At 42.2% G+C, this 14,406-nt stretch overlaps 1 protein-coding gene across 1 annotated transcript in view; it reads left to right on the forward strand.

Moving 5' to 3' along the window:
- The first annotated feature begins 162 nt into the window (after positions 1-162).
- The window catches only part of LOC144658795 (E3 ubiquitin-protein ligase TRAIP-like), a 61,316-nt gene continuing 47,072 nt past the window's right edge, over positions 163-14,406 (forward strand). The window contains exons 1-4 of the mRNA XM_078519280.1: positions 163-362; positions 496-520; positions 10,669-10,801; positions 13,869-13,908. Coding sequence (XP_078375406.1) covers positions 299-362; positions 496-520; positions 10,669-10,801; positions 13,869-13,908 — 262 coding nt within the window. The 5' untranslated portion in view covers positions 163-298. The remainder of the gene's footprint in view (positions 363-495; positions 521-10,668; positions 10,802-13,868; positions 13,909-14,406) is intronic.

Below are 14,406 nucleotides of genomic sequence, written 5' to 3' on the forward strand. Positions count from 1 at the left end.
AAGGTGGTAGAGGTTTGAGAAGAATTACTTTTAAACATAAACGAGGCTTGTTATGGAAGTGATTTGAACAGTGATTTGATTCCCCCACCCCCACCCCGACCCTCGCCGGGGACGCGGGCTCGATTAAGCATTGATCGTTTCGGTCAGCTGCAAGCCAGTAAAGCGATGAGGTATCAGGGAATGGCGGGAGTTTTGTTTTAAGCGGTTTTTGAGCTTTTTACCGCAGTATTTGTTCCCAAATGCAATTACTCGGGAAAAAATTGGCTTCTGTGTTATTACGTGGATTCAGCAGTGGAATATGCTTCGAGCGCGGTGTAACATTTGCACGGAAGGCATCCAAGACGGCGCGGCATGCTGTCCCTGTAAGCTAGCTTACCGTGTTTGCAATTCCTTTTTTTGACGCTAAAATACTCATAGTTTAGTATGTAATTATTATTAGGTAATATGATGTAACTTAAATCTTTTTTGTTTGTCTTCTTGATCTCCTTTGTACAGGTGGACATGTTTATCACTTGAAATGGTAAGCTCTTACTTTTGTCGTTGATGCAGGGATGTTGTACCATTATTTTCATAAGTTACTTCTACTGCCATGTTTTACGGAAGATTATTCCTTTTCTTTTTGTTTATTCCACAAACCTTACTGTAACATAAAACGCACTCTTTGATTAGGCTTTGGTTAGGGGCAGCAGACATATGTAAGCAGCTACGGTCTTAAAATGTGAACCAATGGTACATCAACACTTGTTTGACACTTACCGGGGTATCCTATACTTCAGTATACTTGCATGGTTGACATGTCAGTTGGTCGAAATGTCAATTGACAAGTAGTCAACTATTAACCCACAAGGGTATACCTGCCAACTCTCACGCCTGCGAGTTGAAAACTTCGATCTCACGCCAACTCTTGTTCCGAACCGATTTCTCATGCCTTTTGAAAAATGTGAGTTATTACAACCATAACTGGCACACTTTCCAAAAATATATAAACTCAAACCAAAGTGAGAAACGAAAACTCCATGTAAAATGAGTAAATGACGATACTTTCCCCGAAATATCAGAGTTTTGACAAGAAAAGCATTGGGAACGAGGTTGTGTTAAGCAAAACACGTCCACGCACTGGGATCGGGATATGTTTGAAGCGTCTTCAGAAAACTTCGGACATCTTCCGAAATCTTCGGACACGGTCGTATCGTCTTCGGAAATCCTGGCACTCTCAGGATAAAAATCTCACGCCTTTGACCCAGAAAAAGTTAGCAGTTATAGAAGGGTGGACATTCGGTGAAGTCTGTTGGTCGACACTAAGAAAGATATGGCTGTTAGTTGGTCAAAACACTACCAGACTCAGCCAACACAATTCCGACTATCAAGCATTTCTGGCATGACCAATAATCGATGATAATAATTATCATCGATTATTGGTCATGCCAGATCAATTATTAATTGATCATTGTTAACAATCGATGCCTACTAATCAATTGATATTGGAAATTGTTGACAGAAAGTTTTGCGAGTTTTAATGTATCAGTCAATTCTAAGAGAGATCATGACACCCCCCTCCCCCCACGGGCAAACCCCCGGGCATTTAATATAGTTATAATTTATTTTAATAGTTTTTTTTTTAATAATTTATCTCTTTGTAAATTTTTTGGAAAATTTTCCCGTAAAGCTGTCATTGATCTTCCTACGCCAGCAGGCAGTGCCTGCGGCATTAGTATTGTAGTATGCGCGCGCATGTTTTCGCGCCACATGTTCTGTATGTGTTATATGTCAGCCATCTTGGTTGCATTAAAAACTGCTGTTGAAGTTCTTTCGTTGTGACGTGCGTTCTTGTCTCCTAAACATTGGCGTGGTGGCAGCGGTGGGATCCGAACCCACGCCTCCGACTTTAAGGCTTTTTACAAACAGCATCCACTCCGACTGACCCTAGACACAGGTGCAGAGACTAGTATGATCAAGTCATCCGTGGCCCGTTCAATTGGTGCAACCATTGTAAAGTCTTCCCAGCAAGCTTTACAAGCCGACGGCATGACTCCCTTAGCTGTAGCCGGGGAAACTCACCTCATCTTATCCCGAGCAGACAAACAACTCGGTCTTGACGCCCTCGTTGTTGACGACTTAGACGTAGACGTCCTGGCTGGCACACCCTTCCTTATTGCTAACGACATCACCGTCCGTCCCGCTTTGTGCCAAGTACGTATTCAGGACTCTGAGGTCATACATTATGACCCCGATAGTGATTCAACTGGCTCTCATGCTGTGCGACGTGCACAAAGTTACGTCCTACGCGCTTCCTCCTCCGCAACCGTTGTTTGGCCTGGTGAATACTTGGAACTGGACGTCCCTTCCGACCTAGGTGACGATTGCGTACTAGCACTTCAACCGCGCACAGACACCCCAATATCGAAACACACCAAACCCACCTGCATTTGGCCTGAACCTCAAGTTGTAGAAGCTGTCGGATCCAAAATCCGCTTAACCAACACTTCCAACGAGCCGAAAGCCATAGGTCGCCACGAGCACCTCAGCGAGATTCTACCCACAGCAGAAACACCGTCACCGACCCCCAACCCAGCATCCACCACTAAGTCAATTCCAGTGAAGCCACACAGTCTACCTCCCTTCTCGTCTTCCGTGTCCTTAGACCCCGACAAATTGCTGCCAGATGAAACCCGTCTCAAGTTTCAACAGCTGCTGCAGTCATACGACAGTCTTCAACCCCGACATAGCCGGTTACAATGGTGCTGCTGGTCCCATCCAAGCAACTGTGAATATAGGCCCCGTACAGCCTCCACAACGGAAAGGCCGCGTACCTCAGTACTCTCGCAACCAACTGGTAGAACTCCAAGCTAAGTTTGACGAGCTGGAACAGGCCCAGGTCTTCCGTCGCCCCGAGGATCTGGGCATAACCGTTGAGTATCTTAATCCTTCATTTCTTGTAAAAAAGCCTTCAGGTGGTCACCGACTCGTGACCGCATTTGCCGACGTAGCACGCTACAGTAAACAGCAGCTTTCTCTAATGCCAGACGTCGACACAACCCTGCGCACTATCACACCATGGCGCTACATGATCCAAACTGATCTCACCCGAGCATTCTACCAGATACCTCTCTCCCAGTCTTCTCTAAAGTACTGTGGTGTAGCCACCCCCTTCCGTGGAATCCGTGTATACACAAGATCAGCAGTGGGGATGCCTGGCTCCGAGACCGCACTCGAGGAAATGATGTGTCGTGTTCTGGGTGACTTAATTCAAGAAGGCTGCGTGGCTAAACTCGCAGACGACCTGTACTGTGGCGGCGATACACCCGAAACCCTCTTGACCAACTGGAGACGGGTACTGGAGGCGCTTGATCGTTGTAACCTCCGTTTGTCCCCTACGAAGACTGTCATCTGTCCAAAGTCTACCACCATCCTTGGCTGGATCTGGTCTCAAGGCCGTCTATCAGCCAGCCCTCATCGTATTGCCGTCTTGCAATCATGCCCTCCTCCCCAAAGTGTGAAAGGCCTACGTTCCTTCATTGGAGCCTATAAAGTCCTCAGTCGCGTACTCCCAAACTGCTCGGACATAGTGGACCCCCTCGAGAGCACCCTCACGGGCCTCCAGTCTAACGACAAGCTGCTTTGGGATGAGAACCTCACCTTCAGGTTCAAGCGTGCCCAGGAGTATCTGTCCAAACACAAATCCATAGTCCTACCACGTCCTTCTGACACTCTTTGGATAGTCACCGATGGCTCAGTCACCAAGAGAGGCCTTGGTGCTACATTGTATGTTACCCGTGAAAGTCATCTTTCCCTTAATTGCTGGCTTCTACAGCGCCAAGTTGCGGAAACACCAAGTCACCTGGCTCCCCTGCGAGGTCGAAGCATTATCTATTGCTGCTGCTGTCAAACACTTCGCTCCATTCATCATTCAGTCGCAACAGCCTACGACTGTATTAACTGACAGCAAACCGTGCGTTCAAGCAATTGAAAAGTTATGTCGCGGTGAATTCTCAGCCAGCCCCCGAGTAACTTCCTTCCTCACGACTGTAAGCCGTTACCAAGTCAGTCTTCAACATTTGGCTGGTAAGGCCAACCTTCCGTCTGACTTCACCAGTCGCAATGCCCCCGACTGCAGTGAGCCTAAATGCCAAATTTGCACCTTCGTCCACGAAATGGAAGACTCAGTCGTGCGTAGCGTTTCGATTCAGGACATCCTCGACAAGAAGTCCAACCTCCCGTTCACCACAAGGTCAGCATGGCTACAGATCCAGAACGACTGCCCCGACCTCCGAAGGGTGCATGCCCACCTCAAACAAGGCACTCGCCCGTCAAAGAAGATCACCAATATTCGCGACGTTAAGCGGTATCTCAGCTGCACCTCCATTGCTCGTGACGGAGTCCTCGTAGTCAAACACTCCAAGCCATTCGTTCCTGTTTCCGAAGCAATTGTTGTGCCCCGTTCTGTACTGGATGGTCTTCTAACTGCCCTCCACATCAAACTAAACCATCCTTCCCGCCATCAGCTCCAAATGGTGTTCCAACGACAGTTCTTTGCCCTCCACATGAGCGACGCCATTTCCTGCGTTACATCTGCCTGCCACACGTGCGCTTCACTCCAGTCATTTCCGAGCACCTTGGTATCCCAATCCTCTGATGACCCTCCCGAAGTGATAGGAATCTCCTTTGCCGCTGACGTAATCAAGCGCCACCGTCAGTTCATCGTTGTTCTTAGAGAATGCTCCACGTCACTTACTGCATCTTGCTTGATACCTGACGAAAAGCATGACACTCCACGCGATGCCCTCACAAAACTAATCGTCGGTTTACACCCTCTTGATGGTCCTAGAGCTGTTATATGTGTTGATCCTGCTCCTGGTTTTTCATCCCTGAGCAACAACGACTCGCTCGAACATTTAAACGTCTCAATCGATGTCGGCCGTATTAAGAATAAGAACCACAACCCTGTCGCCGAGAAGGCAGTCCGCGAACTTGAAGAAGAGCTCCTCCGACAAGAACCAGGTGGAGGACCAGTAGGCGAAGTTGGCCTCGCTCTGGCTACCGCACGTCTTAACTCCCGCCTTCGTTTCTCGGGTCTTTCTTCTCTCGAGTTGTGGACCCAACGCAACCAATTCACCCATGAGCAGTTGCCGTTGTCTGATTACCAACTCATACTCGATAGGCACAAACATCGCTCTACTAACCACGCCTATAGCGAGAAGTCCAATAACCCCCGCGGTCTTGTCGCAAACACGCCACCTCTACAAGTTGGAGATATTGTCTACCTCTTCTCTGATAAGGACAAGTCACGCGCTCGTGATCGCTATGTCGTTGTCTCCATCGACACCCCTTGGTGTTTTGTAAAGAAGTTTCGTGGCTCACAACTCAGAGCCACTTTTTACAAAGTCAAGCTGTCCGAGTGCTATTCCGTTCCCTCTTCCATCATTGTGCCCAGCCTCCCAGGTCCTTTAGCCCCTCCAGACATGGACGTCGAGCCTCCAGTAACTCCTGCGGTGTCCCCAGCCCCGGTACATCCTGTGTTACCTCCCCCTGCACCTCCAGAACTCATCACCATTCCGTCTGACGAGGAACAAGTCCCGTCCTTCACCAGCGATGACACACCACTTGATACCATCAGTCGCTCACCTTCCCCAGTCGCTGTTCAAGACGAGTCAAGCACAAGTGTTGCAGTCACAGATCAACCATTGTTGTCTCCTCCCAACTTTCCTGATCACCCAGCTTCAAGACCTCAAAGGCAGTGCAGACCTCCTTCACACTTGCAGGACTATGTTAGATTTTAACCTGCGTGTGGTACCTTTAGATCCACAGTTTAGTTTTAGGTTTACACTTTCACAAGGTACTACTAGAGACTGAGACATTTGGTTAGTCTGTCTTAATTGACATGCAGTTTTCTTCGTTTAAGTTCATATTTTTATTGCCCATGTATTTCAAGCCTGTGTACAACTACAGTTTGTCAGTTCGCTACCATTTAAAGGTGAGAAGAGGTTGCGCCAGCAGGCAGTGCCTGCGGCATTAGTATTGTAGTATGCGCGCGCATGTTTTCGCGCCACATGTTCTGTATGTGTTATATGTCAGCCATCTTGGTTGCATTAAAAACTGCTGTTGAAGTTCTTTTGTTGTGACGTGCGTTCTTGTCTCCTAAACATTGGCGCTAGAAAAAATCTGAAAACATCCATTACAGCAGTGCAACTAGCATATTGCACACAAACTTTTAAAACTTGCAAACGATCGACGATCGACCACAATATGAAGAATCTGCCGTTTGTCCGCGTGCATGGCCGTCAAACTTTCGACGTTTTCAACCAGGGGAGGCACTAGCCGAAACTTTTCCTTCCCGAGCAAATTCTTGGCGAACAAGCCCCCACTAACTGCCCCTGGGTCTCCGAGGATGAGTTGAAGACTGCGTGAGGATGCAGGTGGTGGTATAAAGATATCTAAAGATTGTAAGCAGTGGCAGAATTGACGAGAAGACTGTAGTGCAAAAACCCCAAAGCTTTTAGCGCACCCACGCTCAGTTCACAAAATTTCTTCACGTACAAATATCTCAAAATACTCGAGTACAAAGAGGGTTCATTTTTAATCTGAACAGTAGCACAATATTATTAGCGGTTAGGTTCACTAATAGAATAACCATGCCACGTTCAGTAAAAATGCAGAGAAATACAGAAGTTTCAATTTCACGATTTCTACAAAGAAATCATGGCGTGCGGGCAATTTTTCTTTGTAAAAATCACAATTTATTGCCCCCGCAGGGTTTTGGCCCAGTGGCCAAAACCCGAGGAGGCACCCTAGGAGTCCCCGGGTGTATACATACAAGGACAAAGAATATCTCTTGAAAAAGTAAGAAATGTGTTTGTAATCTCGATTTGACGAAACTAGGCGCGCACGGTCGTGACGGGTAATATTTTAGCAAGCGCGCACGGTGGTGTCGGGTACTTGCAACCACGAGGTCGCGTTTCGTCACCTTCGAGCTTCACCATATTCTTGCAGCATTTCCTTTTCCGGTTTTGGCTTACGCGTGTTCACAAATATGTTCGAGCAGTTTCTCTGCTTTGGTTGTGTTAAGTGATATTTGAAGCAGCTGTTTATAGTAATATCATAGTACTTAATACGTCACAAGATTTCGAGCAATTAGTTTCGTGTTCTTGGCTACATGTGTTCGAAGAGCTGGTTCGAGTGCTTTCGGAGGTTTGCTGTATCGTATACTGATACATCTTTCAACGAGTAATAAACAAAATCATGAACTTTGTCATGTAATACAAGGTAATTCGTTTCGCTAACACACTGTCAGATTATTTGATCCAAAGAGTGGGTTGAATAAGGTTAAAAATTGTTTTCTCGAATCTTTGAATGTGCCATATTTTGTTACTCGTGGAATTTTTGGGCTTTTTGGCCTGAACATTTTTGTAAGTTATTTTGAATGTTATAAGCCCGGGAATATAAAGCTTGCGTGTTGTCACCACGAATAATGTGTTATGTGTTATTTCCGCTAGGAGTTAGTTCCGCGCGCTAGGTGATATATTTTTAGGACGCAGCGGAGTATCACACAACAAGAAATTCTGCAGCAAACAATGTCGGTCGTGACGTACATTGCACAGTCCATCGGCATCAATAATTAAAAGCGACAAAAAGACTCCACTAAACTTAGAATGATGTAAAACAAATTATAAAAAGGCGGGGGCAGATTTATAGTGAGAACTATTACTAGTTAATTGTAAGTTGTATTTCATCGAATTTGAATCGGTTCTCCTTTTCTACATGGCGAATGTATTTACGTACCCTTTTAAAAAATGTCATTCTAACCGCAAGTAGTGCTGAATTCTGACTTTTCTGGCTTTGGTGCAGAAAGTCAGTAGTTCATCAGGTATGTGTTCAAGCATTGTAAAATCGTCCCTTGAACTCGACTCACAATACTTTCGATTCCTTCCATTAAAATTTCAATAAAAATATCCAATTTCCTTTTTGGATTACTGTAATAATTCTCAATTCAAAACAAAAAGCTGCTGTTACATGTAAATAAATTTAAATTTTATTTAAATTTTTATTGCCTAAAATTTCGAACTTTTTAGTTTAAGAGATGGACAAATCAAAGAAACTTGAAAGAAACTCAGATTTATTTTCATTCATATCAAGTCAAGGAATGTATTTAAAACCGCCGACAAAATATCGAAAACGTGAGTTTCTAAATGGGAATTCATTTCATAGACAAGCAAACGTTTTGAATTTTGGCGGTGGCTTACCGTTTTGCTTTGTAAAGTCTTCAGAAGCCAGAAAAAGTCTATGATTATTTACGAAGTCCTTGATCTGCATTCAAACCACCCACTAGACCAGGGGTATCCAATCGATGAAATCGATAATCGATGACAATTGATATCAATCAATACCAATCGATATCAATTAATCGATTGATATTGATAATCGATGGCCAATCGATGGCGAAGATTCCTGTGGTTATCGATTGGTATCAATTTCCAATAACAATCGATAGATTAAGTGATATTGATTGGTTTCAGATTTCGTCACGTTTCAAAATTTACAAGCTGACGGAATAGGCGCATAAATACCACATCTTTGTACACATTAATTGTTAACACATTTTATTTTAATGTTTTGAACGTTAACCGGAGAACAACAACGCCCTGTCCACATGTATCCGTTTTCCTTTGAAAACTCCAAATTTTCTTTCTGTTTTTGCAAACACGTATCCCGTGAAAACGGTAACCAAAAACGGAAACGTTTTAAAATGCTATCCAAAGTGGAAAATGATTATGTGTGGACATGGACCAATACTACAGAGTTCAGAGGATCCACCATTTCAAACTGTAGGTGGCCGAGCTGTCCACGATGGTTAACAACTTAAAACGCGTTTCCATGTTCTCCCCTCTTCTTGCTAGCAGTAAAGACCTCGCCGACATTTGCCTCAAAATGGCAAAGATACTAGCCTTTGAGTCAGGATACACCTTGTAACAGTAGTACCTGTGCATTGTCGACATAATGATACCGAAAGACAAATGACGGGCAGGTGGTAAACCAAGTACATTTGCAATGGGTTGCTAGGGGGTATAATATTCTTTGCTTTGAGAAGACTGGGCCAGAATTGTTTTGCTAACTTCGTCCCCAGAGCCTCCTAAAAATGGCGGCTGACCAGACAAGAAGCATGTCTGTTCAAGGTTGCTGTGCCAATTGATGAACGGCTTTTGTGTGGTTATCGATTGATCATCGATTGACCGATACCAATTAACTAATTTTATCGATTGATCGATTGGTTTTCCGATCATCGATGTCAATCGATTGTATACCCCCTGACTAGAAGAGCCATGTCATCTTGTTAGGGGTGGTGAATGGTCCTTCAAAAAATGCATGTCTCGCAAAATTTTAGCCAAATTTTAGGGGTCTCGTCGTCTTGAATTTTTCTTTGACGCCTTCTTGGAGTGTGGATTTCTTTTGCAAGGCTTAAAATGTCTCGGGCTCGCAGAAAAGTTATCAGTCTCTCATTTACCATTCGACACCCCTCTTGTTTGGCGGCCGTCAAAGGTATTAGAGAAACTCTTTGCCAGCAAGGTTTTAGCACTCTGAACTGTGCTATTTGATGTTTTGCCTTTTTTCATTTTAAGTCCCAAAGAGGGAATTTCCATGTTCAGAATGAAAAAGACGACCTTGGAAGGTTGTGAATTCATCTCCCGATCCACCATTATTAATTATCATGCACATTTTGACCACAAGACAGCCAAGATTTTTCCGAGTGTTGCCGGGCATTCATTGCAAGCCATACCGGGAAGATCCGATAAATCCGTGGTCCATCGAACAATGGTCGACTGTCACAACGGTAAATCAACTGCATTGTTTCTGATCTGATTGGCTCCCGAAGTTTCTATTGTTACATTACCTACGCCATTGCAAAGAGGATGCAGCATCCACAGCATCCTCAAAAATTCTGTTATGCGACAACATTGTAAACTAAACCAGGCAAAGAAATATATTTTGCAGTTAATTTCTAATTTTAACTAGTTTTTTTTTCTGACCAGTTGATTTTTTTAACTAGGTAAATAATAGGGTATGGGTTATGGGTATGGAGTCCTGAGGCAAATCCAAAAAATAAATTACCAGTATAAATGAAAATATCCTGCTCGCAATCGGTCGTTTTAGGGACTATTAATCTATATCTGGATATCCTGGGGATCCCCCTGCGAGATGTTTATGACAATCGATAGCAATCTATGTAATTATAAAAGGAAATTTCATTTGTGACTATTGATTGGCCGATGCCAATATGTACTTGTTATAAGTTAGTTTTTCTTTATAATGATGTTTTACTGAATAGGTTGCATTTAATTTAAGTGTTAAGTTAACTTAATTAATTTTGCATAAACTGCTAGTTTGGGTTTTTGAAATTGCAGTCATTCACTCATTCTTTACCTAATTCTTCTCATGCCAACTGGCTCTTCTTTTGGCCAGCTAGGGCCAGCTTTTGAGCAATGTCAGACTTAGCAATATGGTATCAACCATGCTATTCCAGGTCTGGTCCGTAGTTTCTATCCCCTTTTCCTTAAGGTGTCCAGTATCATGAACAAATCACATTTTAAGTGTTCACTGTTGTCTAAATGGTAGGACATGGCCATAAGTAAACAAATGGCACGTCAGTAGTAATTTCTTCTTGTTGCTATTTTATAGCCTGGACAGGTGGCTCAGCCAAAGTCGTACCTGCCCAACATGTCGTAAAAGCACTTCAAAACCAGTTTTATTGTTCTTCGATCAAGCAGACTTGAACAGTACACAAGCTGCAGATGATGTTGACAGTCTCAAGGTATAAAGAGTATATTATTTTAATTAACTTGTACAACTTTATGGCTATTAGGTCACGCCATTGGATAACTTTAGTCAGCTATTCCAGCAATGTGGCCTCTTATCTATTCACTCTAACTGTAGTTAGGAAACTTATGCCTCAGTGATCCAAAAAAAAACTACCGTAACTAGAGTTATACACAAGCAGGATTCATGGGTTAAACCTAAGTTTACACTGAACGGACAACTAATAAGAAGTAACTAGTAAGAAACTTTGTTTAACTAGGGTAGACCATTCAGCAACAAGGCTGGTATCCATAGGGGCCCTGGGAAAATGAAGGAGAGAATGCAGTCTGACATTTCTTTTGGCACACAGGATAAATATAAAAATACAAAAAAAAATACATAATGTACAGGAGATACAACTGCAGAAGTAAGCATCAATAGAACTTATATTCTGCTTATTATATTCACCACTTGAACCCATCATTTAAACAGAGATGGTTGTAGAACACTATTCCATGATAAGATTGGTAATTGCATCAACCTCGTTCCCAGGGTCTCTCTCTCCTGCCAAAACCACATTTCAAAGTATAACACTAGCACGTGCCACATCATAGCTGATTATCCTATGGAGGGTAGAACATAATCTTATAGGATTTAAATTATCCTGATGCTCAATTTTTTCCACCTAAAATTATCATTACTAGATTTCCGATTGGATTATGTTTTAACTCTCATGTCGTCCAAAAGCTAAGCAGAACTAACTGTAGTTAACAGTGTTGCTGTAACTGCAAAGTCAACTGCAACCACTAACTACTTTACTGTATGATCATGACTTCATGTAACTAAAGACTAACCAGAACTAACTGGGGTGACTTGAAAACAAAGACCTATAAAATGAAGACCCGAAGACCCTGAGACCCCAAAAACTCGAAAATGGTGACCCCCAAATTTTTAATGTATTTTAACCTTAAGTAAATATTCCTGCCTTCTTTATCCCAGTCAAATTTCTTTTATCCTTGAGAGCTGCAACAAGTTCAACCGCCATCTTGAACTGAGTAACCGCGCTACCACACTTGACTGGAAGTGATGCTCTTTGTATGGATTGTGTTTTTCACAGTTGTTTTATTTTACAGACAAATTATTTTTTGTTCTTAAATGTGCTGTTTTTGCTGGTAGAAGTCTACTTCGGCCCCTGTTTTATTACATGTAATGTGTCGGCATTAAAACAAATAACATTATTTTATACAGTTCAGTTTACTGGAACGATGAACTTGACCAAAACATAGTGATCTCACAACTTTAATACTCGATCAATGGAACCCACCGAGCTTGGGAATGATGCCGGAAAATCACTAAATAGAGTCCGCTTTTACTTGCTCCAAGTTGATTGGTGGATGGGCACATAACTGACACAGCGAACCAATTCTAATAGAATGGTATGATAAATGGGACGATAAAAAATAACTAGATCCGCATTCGCAATACACGTAGGTTAGTACAATGCAGGTAACATGAATCTTTACCCTTGATCCTATAGGTAATTTTCCTACAGATTTGACCCTTGATAACTGAAGAGGTCTGAAGGAGTTTCGAGTTATCGGTATTCAACTGTATTTATATTAATTTTTCTCCATCGCCAACGCCTCACAAGTGCGGATAGTTTGTTGCAACTTAAAAAAGCTAGTCGAAGCAAACAAATCTTAAAAAGGAATGTCTTTTCTTTTTGCCAATCATCTGTCAAATAACTATGAACTTGAATTGAGGTTTATGTACCTGAATCTCATTAAATTTCGCGAAAAATCAAGAGCCAGATTTCGCGAGAATAAAATTTTGCGATTTTGAGAGGAAGAACTGTAACAACACAATTGACATGATCGCCACCGTAAACATAGCAAACAAAACAAGCTAAATATAACAAAGCATAAGGTATTCCACAGTCAAAATAGAACTAAGCGGCAGAGGACAGTTTGGACAGCAAGAGTGATGCAGTGGAAGATAACTGATGGACAAAATCAACAAAAAAAAACCCTAAACATGAAGCTGAGAAATAAAAACAGAAATATAACGACAGCTTGAATTTCATTATTTTATTGATATTTTACAGTATTAAATTTCGCGATTTTGAACTACAACCCAAATAAAGTTTGCAAAGGAGACTATATATTTTGCCTTTTGTTGTGGAACTGAATTATCTGTTTTGTGTTGAATTGCGGTTCTTTTATTTGAAGAAAGAGTGGCATCAAGACGGCCTTTGCGTCACTTCCGGTCAAGTGTGGTAGAGCGGTTACTTAGTTTAAGATGGCGGAAAAACTTGTTGCAGCACTTAACGATAAAAGAAATTCGACTGGGATAAAGAAGGCGCTAATATTCACTAAAGGTAGGGGGTCTTTTGGGGTCTTAGGGTCTTTATTTTATAGGTCTTTGTTTTTGAGTCCCCGAACTAACTGTAGTTATAGCACAACTCATTAAGTAAAGCACACGCTCTCATTGGTTAATTTAGCATCTGCCATTTGCCCATGGGTGAATGCTGATGAATATCTTCAACTTGAGCGTATGCGAGCTGATAATGATGTGACATGGTGAAAGCGATCAACATACGAAAAAGAAAGCGCAACTATTTTACACAAGCTTTTTCTACTTTTCTGTTAATTCTCTTCTAGGGAATTTGAAAGGCAACGTATCAAGAATCCCACAGCATACCCTATTGAGTTATGGATGCACTTGGGAGGTTTGCTAAGCACTCAAGAAGCAAGAGTCGCCCTCGGCTATCGCCTCAAGTGACTCTTACACTTTTTTTGTGCTTGACAACCTCCCAGGTGCATCCATAACTCAATAGTGTACACTGTGGTGTTTAACATTTGTTAATTAGTGTGTTGGCATGGCGGCAACCAATAGTGCGCCTTTAAAACACTTCTTCAAAGGTTTTGAGGCAGGTCCTTCAGGCAAATAAAAAATGACATTTTAACAAGATACTAGCTTAGGACAGTTCTAAGGTTGAGCAATAATATATTTATAATTATTTTTAATCAACACAAAGATGTACATTATTTTATAATATTTTGTACTTTTGACATATTTTACAGAGTAGTATTGAAGATCTGAAATCTTTATTGAATCAGAAAGGTGAGTTTGATCCGTTTGTTGTGTTTGTTATTTAGCCTTTTATGTGGTTTTAGCTTTGTTTTAAAAATCCAATGAATGTACAGTACTATATAACTGATAAATTACATCTCATTGGACCAGAGATAAACACAGTAAACCTACATACAATTTCTCTCCTCAAAATGAAAAAAAAAAACAATACTTTCCCCTTTATGAGTAGTTTTAGTTAAAAAAAACCACTTGCCTTGACATTTGATTTTGATGATACCCTTTTCAGTGGTATTGAAGAGTACTGAAAGGTCAGCGAAATCACAAAAATAAGAAGAGAAAAAGAAGACATGCACACAGTGAATTAAGCTGAAGTGGTATTATAATTACAGTGAAAGGAACTCAACTGGGGGGCACCCGTTTTTTAGCCACACAAGACAAGCTCAGAACAAAGAAATTGGAGTTTGTTCAAACAGCGGACCAATAACGGGCACATTTAACCATGACGGCGTGCGAAAGCTTAGTTTTGAT

This window comes from Oculina patagonica, chromosome 6 (genome assembly GCF_052425735.1).
Source record: "Oculina patagonica isolate OP01 chromosome 6, crgOcupat, whole genome shotgun sequence".
Classification (NCBI taxonomy): Eukaryota; Metazoa; Cnidaria; class Anthozoa; order Scleractinia; family Oculinidae; genus Oculina; species Oculina patagonica.